The sequence below is a fragment of the Coenobita brevimanus genome, chromosome 97 (genome assembly GCF_032717465.1).
Source record: "Coenobita brevimanus isolate Jiangsu-jjx chromosome 97, ASM3271746v2, whole genome shotgun sequence".
Taxonomy (NCBI): domain Eukaryota; kingdom Metazoa; phylum Arthropoda; class Malacostraca; order Decapoda; family Coenobitidae; genus Coenobita; species Coenobita brevimanus.
In genome coordinates, this window is record NC_137050.1 from 12,444,184 (window position 1) to 12,459,093 (window position 14,910).

General features: G+C 41.2%; 1 protein-coding gene across 1 annotated transcript in view; it reads right to left on the minus strand.

The window, feature by feature from the left end:
* Positions 1–14,910, minus strand: part of LOC145413825 (tyrosine-protein kinase BAZ1B-like) — a 219,422-nt gene that overhangs the window by 130,393 nt on the left and 74,119 nt on the right. Inside the window, exon 12 of the mRNA XM_080283486.1 lies at positions 3,879–3,995. Coding sequence (XP_080139612.1) covers positions 3,879–3,995 — 117 coding nt within the window. The remainder of the gene's footprint in view (positions 1–3,878; positions 3,996–14,910) is intronic.

Genomic DNA, 14,910 nt, shown 5'->3' on the forward strand with positions numbered 1-14,910 from the left:
TTTTCCATACTATACTTACCTCATGCATGTGCAGTAGGAATGTGTTTTTCAGAGTTAGGTTCGGTTAGAGTCCATAAGTACCAGAATGTTTATTAATGTATGAACATACTTCTGAACCCTCATTTTATGTTTCTTTTGCATTTATTTCAGTCATTTATGTGCCTTATTGGTGTGATTTGGGTGTTAAATAGGTGCTATGCATGTCCGGAGGGAGTTGTATAGGTATTTCTCTGAGTTAGGGTCCATAAGTACAAGTCCATAAGCTGGGGCCCAATATCCGGACGAAACCAATATCTGAACCTACCGATGGCTCTATTGATCCGGATATTGGAGGGGTTACTGTATATATATATATATATATATATATATATATATATATATATATATATGTACAGCACCCCTCCAAATTCTGGCAGTGTTTTCTGGTCATTCTGCCATATTTAAACATCAAAACACACATAGGAATATCCATGTTAATGCAAAACACGAAGAAAACAATGTATAAACAACAAAAGTCCACAAAAAAAAAAAAAACTTACGATGGTTGGAATATCAGTTATCTCTGTGACACCAGTGACATGCTAAAAAAAACACACACACACACACACCAGAAATTGGTTGTACTGGTATAAATGGTATACCACCATCTTTGTTAGAGTTCATACTATAAGATAAGCTTATAAAAAACACTGAGAACTGATATGTAAAATAACAAAACTGCATTGAAATTACCAGTAAATGTTGTTCAAGAGTGAAACTTACTGGTATCTTCATACAACTTCCCACCATGGTACAAAATTTTTCCTGCACCTTGCAAGTGTTAAGCATATGTCAAGATCCAGAATTTCATAAGCTTTCGCATGGATTTTGCAGGATTTTGATATGACCAATTGTATTCAAATACTGTACACTGACAAAAACTTTAAAAACTCGCAGGTCAGTGCTTTCAGCATGAAGGAGGGGAGGGACTGAAGGAGTGAGGGCGGGGAGCAAACAGGCGTGGCTAGCAAGGCAGGGAGAATGGGAAGGTATGGAGGACGGAGCGAGGGTGGGGTGGGGTGGGGGGCTGTGGGAGGAATTTTTACCCTTCTGTCACGAGGCGGATGGATGCTTTCACCTGACTTGTGGCTTGTGGTTTGTCTTACACGCGCACTGGCCACTGGGAAACACAACTCTCGGTGACCAGGCGGCTTTGGACATTCAGGGTAGAGGCAGACAGGCGCTTTCACTTGACTTGTGGCTCGCAGTCTGTGTTACATGCACGGTGGCAATTGGGAAAGACTAATCCCGGTGACTGCTTGACTTTAGACATTCGGTGGGGATGCATATGGACATTTTGACACCACCTGTGGGGTATGGTCGGTATTACTCAGGTGCTTGAGGTTCGTAGGGAATGAACAGGCCAGCACGCGACTTTGACCATTCACTGCAGGGGCAGACGGATATTTTAGCTCAGGTTGTGGGTTACAGCCTATTTTCTGCACAAGGCTACAGCCCAGCAACCACGATACAGATTGTCTGAACATGTCATTGACTTGCCAGCTAAAGTTCTTCGGGACTTTTACATCCGGATATTTGCAAGTAAAGTTGGATAATGATTTAATAAAGCCAAGATCCAGTATCCAGATAATGAACACGTCCGGATAAACGAGGGATTACTGTATTATCGCCTAACATTAACAGGCATAAAAAAAAGTATATCCTAGGGCTCATAGGTAGATTGATATTGTTTCTAACTCCTCCATCCCAGGTGGTCTTTCCTCAAGGGTGAGAAAGTAGGAGTAAGGGAGAAACTGTCCGTAAAAAAAAAAAAAAAAAAAAAAAAAAAAAAAAAAAAAAAAAAAGTGGGGTATACAAGTGACACAGGGTAAACATACTGATTCATGAAAGACGTGCAATGAAGAAACCTACTGATCAAAGGGCACAGAATTAAACTCAGGTAACATGGTTGTGCCGTGAGAATGGAAAAGGGTAATGAAACGATCTACAGTATGTATGTTAGTTTGGGGAGGATGCACAGAAGACCAAGAATATGGCTGGACGTGGTAATAAATATGTGAAAAACAGGATATGGTTATTAACCCCTAATGCGCGGACAATGGACAGCCGATCCCCTCCGGGTGGCGGGGTTCGATCGCGGTCTGAGTACCTGTAGGAAAATATTAGCCAAAAATCAGAGATTAACCCTAGAACATTATACTTGGTACGGCAGATAGTACTTACATTCAGCTTTCTCCAGAGACAGGTGTTGAGCATTCGTGGACTACCCAAGGACTTGTGGAGACTTGCAAAGTTGGGTAACAAAATCTTCACTTTCACATCTCCAGCAACCCGGTTTCCCCTCTACCACAGCCTCATTCTGTCACAGTAAACTTTATACTACAACGTACAGGTAGTTTGGAATCCATATTTGTACAATAAGCACTGAAAATAAGGCTAAACTAAACGAAGCGTACGGCCGACATGCAGCGTGGCGGCGGTCTTCCCGTCACTCAACAAACATTTCCATTTTCACAGCTAAAAACACGTATACTACATTATTTTCAAACATATTACTTCCCAAAAGATCACCGCAGCGTGCTTTTTGTTCTGCCTTACGCCCGTCACTTTATTCTCATTCCTGTCGGCCGCTCGCACTGACTCGGAAGAGCTAGAACTCGCCATAATGTCACTTTGAAAGCCTGCGGTAAACTGACGTTAAACAGGGGCAAACCGCGTGAAAAAAAGCTAGTGTGACAACTGGGGAAACAAGTGTTTCCTATTAGCATAAACTGCTTGTGAGAGGAGAGCGCAGATTTACAGTTCTGAGCAGTCAGAGTGCTGCCATGAATCACAGCCAGGCTGGCCGAGCCGTGGGAGGGGTGGCAGGGTGGAAAAACGCGATACTTGGCAACAACGGAGGTCAGTAGTACAAAGGTAAAGTATGCTAATTGTAGCTAAAGGGTGGTGGTACTGATAGACAATACCAGCTGGAACATCCTTGCCCGCGTTTATTCAAAATTAACTTGAATCACAAACGCTACGATCCGCCGTTATGTCCTTTTTGGCGAGCATTGCAAACGCGACGCCCCGCGTTTTAGGGGTTAATAAAGAAAATTAACAGGAAAATGACAAAAGACATGACAAAGTTGCATCATCATTCCTAAACAGAACATGGTGTTAGCTTGAGGTGCAACCAAGATAATGTAGTCATGAACTGGGAGCGAATACGTATGACACACATCACTTGAAACTAATCACAGTTCTCCTACTTTTGTGCTTTTTTTTTCGTACTGGTCCCATTAAAAAAAAAAAAAAAAAAAAAAAAAAAAAAAAAGGCTCCACAGCTGTTATTTCAATATTACCAATTTGGCATTAAGAACTGAACTTTATTTTAAAAACTACTGTGTCTTACAAACATTTAACTTTAAAATCTGCTAGTAGACCATTAAATCTACGATCAATATGTTCTAATAATTATAACTTATAATTCTTTACTGCAGTGACAGTACTACAGAATTAAAATTTGTTGGAATAGACTATAGCCACGGCACGCAACTCTGAGGTTGTTATTATCGTGCCCTGGCAACCTACCATTCCAAAGTGCGTTTGATTTCATGTATGAGACGCATTAGATTTGCACATAATATGCTCGTACAATAATATTCATGTATAATATATTCGTGTATAATAATGTGATTCATTTATAATATGATACAAAATCGGATGCACTTGTGAATGGTACGTTGCCAGGGTACGATAATGACAACCTCAGAGTCGTGCGCCACGACTATAATCATTCATATATGGAAGGTCACCTGGATTATAGGGTATGAAATATGGCTGCTCCTAAATCTAGCTACTTATATTAATAAAAACAGACAATATAATGAACTTACCAGTTCACTCTGTTCCTCAGGCTCTTCAGCATTTTCATGATGTTTGAGACAGAGGCGAGCCAACTCACTCGCTGTCTGATAGTGCACTGGTAAACTGCCCATTCTCATACCAAGTTCCTGTAAAAGAATCCACTAAATAAATAGAGGCAGTAACCAAACACACACATACTGTACTGGGAATGGTGGTGGTCAACTGATCAGAGTGGTTTGTTATGTGAAAAGATGCAAGTCTGATCGCAGGCTGGGAGTGGAAGCAGTTTGATGTCGTGAATTTCATAAATACAGACTTAATTAATCTTCCACATGATCCACCAACATGACAAAATCATCCTCACAAATACCAATACACTAGCCATAAAAGAAGTAACCTTAGCAAATATTCAATATAGATAGTGGGTATGAACACCAAAATAATGACACGTAGTGTGTGTGACACATTGGCGGACTGATGGTAATCAAGGAATGTACAGTAAACCTAAGCTTTGTCATGAACACTGGAAAAAAAGAAATAAATAGTACAACCAGGTAAATATATGAAAATTTTCTCATGTCTAACTCTTGGTGCTCTACCCTCCACATTCACACTTATAGATTTTTCACACAATTTTCACCTCCCATTCTCTCCACACGTCCAAACCATCTCAATTTTCTCTTAGGTATCACATCACCAATGCCTTCAACATGCAGCAGATCATTTAGTTGCTCATTTGCAATTCTGCCATTTGCAGCTTGATCATTCAGGGGAGCACTACATACTATACCCATCTAGCCATTTTCATCTCCACCCTCAAATCTTCAAACTTCCTCCTCCTTTCATATATTCAACATCATCATCAATATCCCTATCTCTTTTTCTACCCAGGGGTAGGATGAGGTTGAGTCCACAGAGCAAGAACAGAGAAAAGCATGACAGAGGGAGAACTAAAGATTAGCAAGCGCAAATGAAATAGGCCATAAACTCACTCACTCACCACCACTCAAGCTCCCAGATCCACACTCCCCATCAAATAAATAACCTTCCACCCACACTGATCAAGGTGAATCCCCTGAGCTAGGACCAATGGACCATACTGCTCTGCAGGACAAGGCAAAATCCTTGGAGATAGCGTTACATCTCTCACCATAAAAACACTACCCTGGTGCAGGCTCAAACTGCCAACCCTATAGTTGTGAAGCACGAGTGCTACCACTGAGCTATTCTAGTCCCCCATACCCATCAGATAGTTTTACCCATACTGTACACACACACACACATATATATATATATATATATATATACAGTAATCACTCTAATATCCGGATGCCCAATATCCGAACATCCCCACTATCCGGACATAAGAATGTTTCATACTGTACTTTTTTCCATACTATACTTACCTCATTTCACTCTTTAATGTCCTTTATTGGTGTGAATAGGGTGTCAGGAGCTAGGCATGTGAAGTAGGAAGGTGTTTTTCTGAGTTACGCTAGGTTAGGGTCCATAAGTACCAGTACAGGAGCCAGTCACCAGAATGTTTATTATTGTATGAACCTACTTCTAAACCCTCATTTTATGTTTCTTTTGCATTTATTTCAGTCATTTATGTGCCTTATTGGTGTGATTTGGGTCTTAAATAGGTGCTATGCATGAGCAGAGGGAGTTGTATAGGTGTTTCTCTGAGTTAGGGTCCATAAGTACAAGTCCATAAGCTGGGGCCCAATATCCGGACAGAACCAATATCCGGACCTACCTATGGCTCTATTATGTCGGATATTGGAGTGATTACTGTATATATATATATATATATATATATATATATATATATATATATATATACACGTTGGGTCTGGTTAGTACTTGGATGGGTGACCGCCTGAGAACACCAGATGCTGCTGGCATCCCTACGTGTCAAGTGGGGTTGGTGGAGGATTAGTGCCCCTCCCTGTAAAACAATTAACTCTAAGCCCTTGGCCACCCCATTTGGGATACATGGCGTCTGGCAATGAATGAATGAATGAATATATATACACACACACACACACACACACACACATATATATAGATAGATAGATAGATAGAGATAGATAGATAGATAGATAGATAGATATGTATATATATATATATATATAGAGAGAGAGAGAGAGAGAGAGAGAGAGAGAGAGAGAGAGAGAGAGAGAGAGAGAAAGAAAGAGAGAGAGAGAGAGAGAGATCTATATCTATCTATCTATCTATATATATATATATTATACATATATATATATATCTATCTATCTATCTATCTATTGCCAGACGCCTCAATCCCGTTTGGGGTGGCCACAAACAAATCGCCTCCAAGTCGCCCTGTCCCCCGCCATTTCACTGCCTTGCTCCCAACTCACACCCCCTTCTCTCATATACCTCTCCACCCCATCCCTCCATCTCATCCTCGGCCTCCCCCTCCCTCTTCCCCCCTCCACCTCCCTCACATACACTCTCTTCGTCAGTCATTCACCCTCCATCCTCTCCACATGGCCAAACCACCTCAGTGTGTTTCATAACGCTTCCTATCACATCCACATCCACACCACAACGCTCCTTTATATCTTCATTCATCAGCCTGTCTCTCCACGTGACTCCACAGGCTCCTCTTAAATAACTCATTTCCACTGCTCTCACTCTTGACTTGTGTCCTTCCAACCATGTCCAAGCTTCACTTCCATACGTTAGAGTTGGTATCACAATACTGTCATGTAGTAACTTTTTCACTTCCATGCTCACTTCCCTGTTTCTTATCACTGCTTTCAAAGAACCAGCAACCTTTCTTCCCTGCTGTACTCTTTCAAGCACTTCACCCTCCAAACCTCCATCCTTACTTATCACACTACCCAAGTACTTAAACGTACTCACATTTTCCAATTCCTCACCATCCAACCTCGCTGTACATTCACTAACTTCACCTCTCTCAAAGACCATCACTTTACTCTTCCCTACATTCACTATCCTCTCTCACCAGGGCCACTCCAACATCCACTACCCTACCTTGTACCTCTTTTATTACCCCATCCATGTACAGATTGAACAACCATGGAGACATGACACATCCCTGTTTCAAATCAACTTTCAAAGAGAAAAATTCACTTAGTTCACCATCCACACCCACTGCAGCCTTCGCACCATCGTACATACTCTTCACAGCATTCAACAACTTCCCATCTACTCCATATATTCTTAACACTTTCCACAATCCTTGTCTATCCACCCTGTCATATGCTTTCTCCAAATCCATGAAAGCCACATACAACTTCTTTCCCTTCTCTAGAAACTTTTCCACTAAAGATCTAAGAATGAATATCTGATCTACACAACCTCTTCCCTTCCTAAAGCCTCCCTGTTCATCTCCAACTAATTTCTCTGTTCTTTCTCTAACTCTGTCACTAAGTATCCTGCCATACACTTTTCCTATTATACTAAGAAGACATATGCCCCTATGATTACCACACACTTCTTTTTCCCCTTTTCCTTTGTACAAGGGAATAATTATACCTGACTTCCAATCCTCCGGGACTCTACCTTCCTCCCAGGCCAATCTGCACATCTTCCACATCCATTCTACTACCATCTCTCCCCCATGCTTCAGCATTTCACCACACACTCCATCAATTCCTGGGGCTTTCCCAGATTTAACTTTCTTCATTGCTTCCACAACTTCTATCCTATTGATTTCTTCCTGTCCTCTCACCTCCCTCCTTCTCCCAGCCATTCCCCAGCCACTTATACTCGCATTACTTCCATCCTCTACATTCAACAATTCCTTAAAGTGTTCTCTCCATCTGTTCACTTTTTCTCCCTTCTCCACTAGTAATCTACCATTTTTATCTTTCACTCCCCTGCTTACTTCACTTCCACCCTGTCTTACTCTTTTCACTTCTCTCCAGAACATTTTCTTACAGTCCCTCCACTTTACACTCAAATTCCTTCCAAATTCCTCATCCACTCTCTTCTTACTCTCTCTTACTAATCTTTTCACCTCTCTCTTTCTTTCCACATATAACTCTCTCTTCCGCCTCTCAACTTCTTCCACGCCCCTATTTCTCATCCATTCATTGTATGCTTTCTTCTTTTGTGCCACAGCCTGTTTCACCTCCTCAGTCCACCACGCTGTTCCTTGCACCCCCCTTCGTCTTCTCTTCCTTCCACACACCACATCACATGCTGCACATATTTCTTCTGTAAATATCTTACACACACCTTCCACGTCTCCCATCTGCTCCAATTCATATTTGCCCAATCGTTCCTCCACTTCTCTCTTATACTCTGCCTTTTTCTCATCCTCTTGTAACCTTTCCACTCTCCTTGCAACTACTCCTTCCTCTCGTCTTTCCCCTCTTCTATTCCTCCATCTTACTTGCATTCTAATTCTGGCCACCACCAAGTAGTGGTCAGAAAGTCCACTCCCCCAACCTCTATAAGCTCTTGCATCCATTACACATCTTCGCATCCTTTCATCCACACACACATAATCAATCATTGCCTTCCTTTCATTCAGTTCACCACCCACCCTTCTCATCACTCGCCATGTATACCTGTGGATCATTTTATGCCTGAAGAGGGTACTGGCTATCACCAACCCCCTCCCAGCACAAATGTCCACTAACGCACTCCCATTCTCATCTATCTCAGCAGGCACACCCCACTCACCAACTATTCCATCCACCTTCACATTCCCAACTTTACCATTCATATCACCAATCAAAAACACTCTCTCATTCCTTCCAAACTTTTCCATGCACACTTCCACATTTGTCCAGAACTCTTCTCTCACTCTTCTAGCACGATCTTGCGTTGGCGCATACACACACACAATCGCCCACGTTTGTATTCCAACTTTCAACTTTACCCACACAATCCTTGACCCAACTGATCCATACTGTCTTATGCTCCTCTTCCATCTTTTACTCACAACTATACATACTCCTTCCTTTGCCCTCTCATTCTCACCTACTCCTGCACATATACCCCATCCATACTCCCATTCTCTCACACTTTCTCCTCTCCATTTTGTTTCAGTTATTCCACATACATCCACTTTCGCACCCTCAAGCACCTGGACAATCTCTCTCTCTCTTTCACCTCATCATTCGCTCCTCTTACATTCCATGTACTCATTACCAAGTCCTTTGTCCGGTCCTCGGTCGTCATCGTTTGGTCAGTCCTTGTCCGAGGCTTCTTGTTTTTTTTTTTTAGGTAGTTGTTTTCCGGGGAGGGGCACTAACCCTCCGCCAACCCTTTTAGTCGCCTTTTACGACAAGCAGGGATACTGGGGGAGTATTCTTGAAAACCCCCCTACCCCCAGGGGTATATATATATATATATATATATATATATATATATATAGATATAGATATAGATATAGATATATAGATAGATAGATAGATATAAATATATATAGATAGATAGACAGATAGATATATATAGATAGATAGATAGATATAGATAGATTATATATATATATATATATATATATATATATATATATATATATATATATATATATATATATATATATATCTTTATATATATATATATATATATATATATATATATATATATATATAATATATATATATATATATATATATATATATATATATATATATATATATATATATATATATATATATATATATATATATATATTATATAAATATATATATATTATATATATATATATATATATATATATATATATATATATATATATATATATATATATATATACATATATATATATATATATATATATATATATATATATATATATATATATATATATATATATATATATTCCTCACTCCACACCTTTCACGAATTACATTATTTCCTATCCTATCCACCCCATCCTCAGCTGTCCCATCTCCACTGCTCTTACTCTTGAGTTTTCATTTTCATGCCACACCATAGTCTCACACCCATATGTTAGAGTTGGCACTAACACTCCCTCATGTAAGCCTTGTGCAGCTGTAGCACTCCAGCCTCTGTTTTTTATCAAGGCCTTCATTGCACCAGCTGCTTTTCTTCCTTGTGTCACTCTACTTTCAACTTCTTTTGCACATTTTCCTCTCTTTTCTATCACTGTACCCAAGTATTTGAACTCTCTCACCAATCCCAGTCTCTCTCCATTCACTGTGACATCACACTGGGAGTCACCTTCTCTCTCAATAACCATCACTTTACTCTACATTTACTCTCATGGCATGACGCTCACAGACATCAGCAAAACTCTGCACTAGCCTATCAATTTCTTGTTCGGTACTTGCAAGCAGTACTGCATCATCAGCATACAACCTCTATGAGAAAAACACAATTTGAAAATAACCACAAAAATGAAAAGGACAATCACCAACCCATGTACAGTGGTGCTGCATGTATTTAAGTGCTGTGGGGGGTGTGAGGCTTAATGGGAGTCCAAGATATCTTCGGTCTAAAGCCATCAGCTCATCAATACAGTAACTTGTTTCAGATTAGCACCAGTGCCTTGCTTGTCAGTTTCCAGTGATCCAGTTACAATCATTTTGTCAAGTACAGCTAAACCATGAATGCTGAGGAGTGATGACTGATGAACATCATAAGTCACATTAGCATGCTCAACACAATAACTAATCATATGTGACTTGTGTGATTTATGGTCCTTGACATGAGGCTGTTTCATAGCAACAATTTTCATATGACTGGCAATGTAACTGTTCTGTCTGTTATAACCACTCACTGCCCAAAAAGATGTAAACAGAGCACTCACTTTATCATTGCCCAAGTTGTTGAAGCAGCCACAGTTACAAGGAGGAGCGATTTTCCTAGCTGGCACTTCCCCTTTTGTACTGTAACTCATGTATGCTTCCCCAGCATTTCATTTTTGCTTGGCAACTGCGTGTTTCCAAGAAGATGGATCATGCTTTCACTTCAGTGTATGCTCAGGGACCTCCTGGTCATCATGCTACTAACATTACCATCTCCCAAAGTATTGAAATCCTCGGTCTCACTTAACAATCCCCTCAACTGGGCCACTCATGTCAGAGCACTTGCTAAAACCACCTCAAAGAAACCAGGATTATTGTAGAGAGTCCATAACTTCACTGACGAACCATTAGCTATAATTTATAACAATAAAACTTATGTAAGCTTTTTCTATTTTACTTGAACAATTATAACACTACAACTTATTTATGTATATAGTATTTTACTTGTTTCCAGGCTTGGGAGGGTAGAGGGCAGGACAGTAGGTGACAAGGATGCCTTATCACCCAATTTCATCAATAAATTAGGACCGAAATTGGCCAGACAATACATAACATCACCCGCCTGTTAGGAGTTAAAGAAGCTCCCCAAACTCCTCCATAAAATCTTGATCTGTGCCCAAAAGGCCTGGTCGATAGACAATTGCAATTTTACTGGTATTCTGATAGAAATTTATTAATACTTCCATAAATTCAAATGAAGATGGGGTCAGGTCTGAATCTATGAGAGAAATGTTTGCATCTGCTGCCGAGTAGATGAGTGCTACACCTCCTCCTGGATAGTTAGCAGCAGGCCTTGGAATACTTATAACAGAATATGTCTTTGGCAATGCACTACGAACAATATTAATAGCAGACTCATACAACCAGGTTTCAGTCAAGCACAAAATATCAATCTTGTGCTGATTTAGAGCTTCATTAATGTGGTCTATCTTATTAAAGATGGAATGAATATTTAAAAGACCCATCCTTAACTGGTTCAAGAGGGACATAGTCAGTTTTTTTAAACTGGTGTTTTCAACCAATCAATTCCTATGAGAAAATATAATTGAACAGTCTCTACTAGACGCAAAATGGATAACTGACTGTGACTTAGTATTAGCTTCTTGATGTCTTAAGGAGGAGCTGTTGATGTATTTCAGAGAATTTCTGTTATTATAATCCTTAGATTTATGGACCCAAGCACAAAAAACACATTTAGGTTCGTCATTCTTTCTGGAACACCTCTTAGATGTATGAACAAAACCCTGACAGTGATGACACTGTGTAACCCAGAATCTGTCAAAAGCACGGCATTTTGTAAGATCCACATAGATATAGTTGCCAGGTTCTATGACGGAGGATCTCACCTCTGGCGACATCTTTAGGACAGCAGCTTTAATGCCATTCCTTGTTCTTGTGAAGACAAAGTTGAGGGTGCAACCTCGATCAACGAGCATCTTAATTTTATTGTTTATATTCAGAATGTTAGGGATGATGTCAGAGTCATGTAAGGAAGAGAAAAGGCCCACCACGATAATTTTTGGCAGCATTTTCTCTAGCTCTGATATGCAAAAAGTGCCATCAGAGCCAAAATGATCATTCAGTATCCCAGCTGCTTCAACTTTGGCCTCGGCTGATGGAAACTTCATTATTAGCACTCCAGCCTTACTGTGAACCAGTACTGAGTCAAGTACACCTCTGATGTCTTCTGGTCCCATCTGACTCGTTGGAGTGTCAGCACCGCTCCTTGGTTTTACGATCAGTACCTGTTGACTACGAATGGCTTTTTTCTGGTCATGAGCACTGATCTCAACCACGCCCCCAGGCAGATCCTTCCCCTCTTTAACGAGAGACCCCTGAACAGCATTCGCAAATTACATGGCCTGGTCTTGGGTGACAGCCATGGGTGACAAGACCTTGGTCTCTAGTGTCTCTAGTCTGTTTGAAACATCTCTGACGGCCTGAAAGATTGGTCCAACAATCCCATCTTCCAGTTCCTTCTTAGTGACTCTACTTCCTCCACTAGCCAAGACCTCAACTGCTGGAACAACACATTGGCTACACAGCCAGTGAAAGCCCAGCTGGTGGCTCTTCTTCATAAATGGATGATCATTAGCACCCACATTTTTGCACACCAAATGAACCCACTCGCTACAGTAGGTGCACGTCAGTGCTTGTGCATTTTTTGCTACAGACCTACTGCAATGAGGGCACTGGTGTTGTTTGCTCATGGCTGATAATAAAGAAAAGAACAAAACAAACACAATGACAACAACAGCAGCAGTAAGTATATACGATACCGATACCACCTGGATAAACCCGGATAGCACCGCCCCCATTTGTGTCACCCTAATTTAGGGGAAAACACAGAGACACACACACACACACACACACACACACACACAAAGAACAGAAATTAAAAAACAGGGTGTCTGTGAGGTCACCACAAGCAGATGCAGTATGACTTGACTACACTTCTAGGAAAGGTAACCCAAACCGAGATACTGCAAAAGTGCAGAGATGGTATTTTACAACTTTTATCAATCTGAGCAGGCAGAGGCAAATATGCCACTTAGGCAAGATCTCATTGGTTACGATACTGCCACTGTACAAAGCTGAAGTAGTTCAAATATCCTATCCCCTTCCAAATTCCTCATAGCATATGCACAGCCTCCCTGGACCCCATCACTTCTTGAGCTGCTTCACCCACATGACCACTTAAGTCCCCTACCAAAACTACTACCTCATCATCCCCTATAAAACCTACCACACGTATCAGGTTGTCCAAGAATCTTTCTTTCTACATCATCCAAGTCAGTCTGTAAAGCACATGCCAGTATAAATGAAATCGTGAGCCTATCAAACAAAATTTTCATTGCTATATTGCTTTCATTCACTCTTCTCATTGGTAGACATCAGGAAGGGCATCCGGTCATAAAGTGCCACAAGCTCCAAAAATATAAACCTTAGTTCTCTACCCAGGGGCAATGCCATAGTCCTTCGCGACAGGTGGGGACATGATGGCTATTTATTTATAAAAAAAAAAAAAAAAGGGGGGGGGGGGGGCCTCTTACAACATTCATGACACACACCACCCATTTTTCCTTAACCAGCACTCCCACCCCACCACATCAGTCTGTACTTCCCTGTCAAAACAGCTTACACCTACAACTCCTCCCAGCAATCATTCTGGCTGAACTTCCCCTATACCTAACTTCCTGTATACAAACAACATTAACCTGCTTTCCACTCATAGCCTCAACTACTTCCCCTGTTCTACCCTTGAAAGTACCCAAATTCCATGATGCCACTCTGATTTCCTTCGGTGATTTAATTTCCTCAGGTGTGCTTTGATATTTCTCATTTTTTGCCACTGCTGGTAAAATTAAAGTAAAGGACGAGACAAACCATAGGCCCCGCCCATCCACACTGTCCCAAGTCCAGGCATGGGACCTGAGACCCATAGCCCACCAGCAGAGGCCAGTGGCTGTGGCACCCTTCCAGGACACCTACAGGGACATCCTCCAAGCATGCCTTGGCACTGTAACTGCCCTGCCATTATACAACCACTGACAGGGCAGCCTCCTGGGGTGCTACTCCCAGGTTTGGGCCCCTCTCTTTTGGGTAGATACGGCATCCTGAGAACCTTAAAGTCCTGAGCCCTCCGGCAGAGATCCAAGCCCCATCCCATCCCGGTTCCAAAAACTATGCTGGAGGAGATGGTGCCACACTGCCCCCCAGGCCTGCCACTAAGTAGCAGGGGCAAAGTTTTCTGGCTGCACGTCCTTGCTGGCATCATCTCCTATGACGCAGTGGGGTACACTGTGCAATATGTAAAGCACATGTAGATTAATGCATGAAATATTTATAAAAGTGTCTGGGAGAGTATGCTGGTCTACTCTTCATGTTAGTGTCACAATGAAAAGGTCACCAAAAGGGGATGGTCAGGATATCCTGATGGCTATCAATAGCATTCCCATTCTCCTTGAAAGTACCACCCTTATCGGCTGGTGCTATAGCCTACTGCCTACATCATAAAAACTCTTACTGGCATTCAGCAGCTTTCCATCCACACCGTACAAATATAAAACCTTCTGTATTCCCTTTCTATTTATCCTATCACAGGCTTTTCGTGATATCATAAATGCCATAAATACTTTAGTCTTCGTAGCTCTCTCTACTCTCTGTCTCACTGCGAGTATCTGAGCCACACATTCCCACCATTCCTAAAGCCACCCTGTCCATCAATCAACACACCATCTTCTGACACATTCTTTATCTCCTCAACAATTCTGCCAGA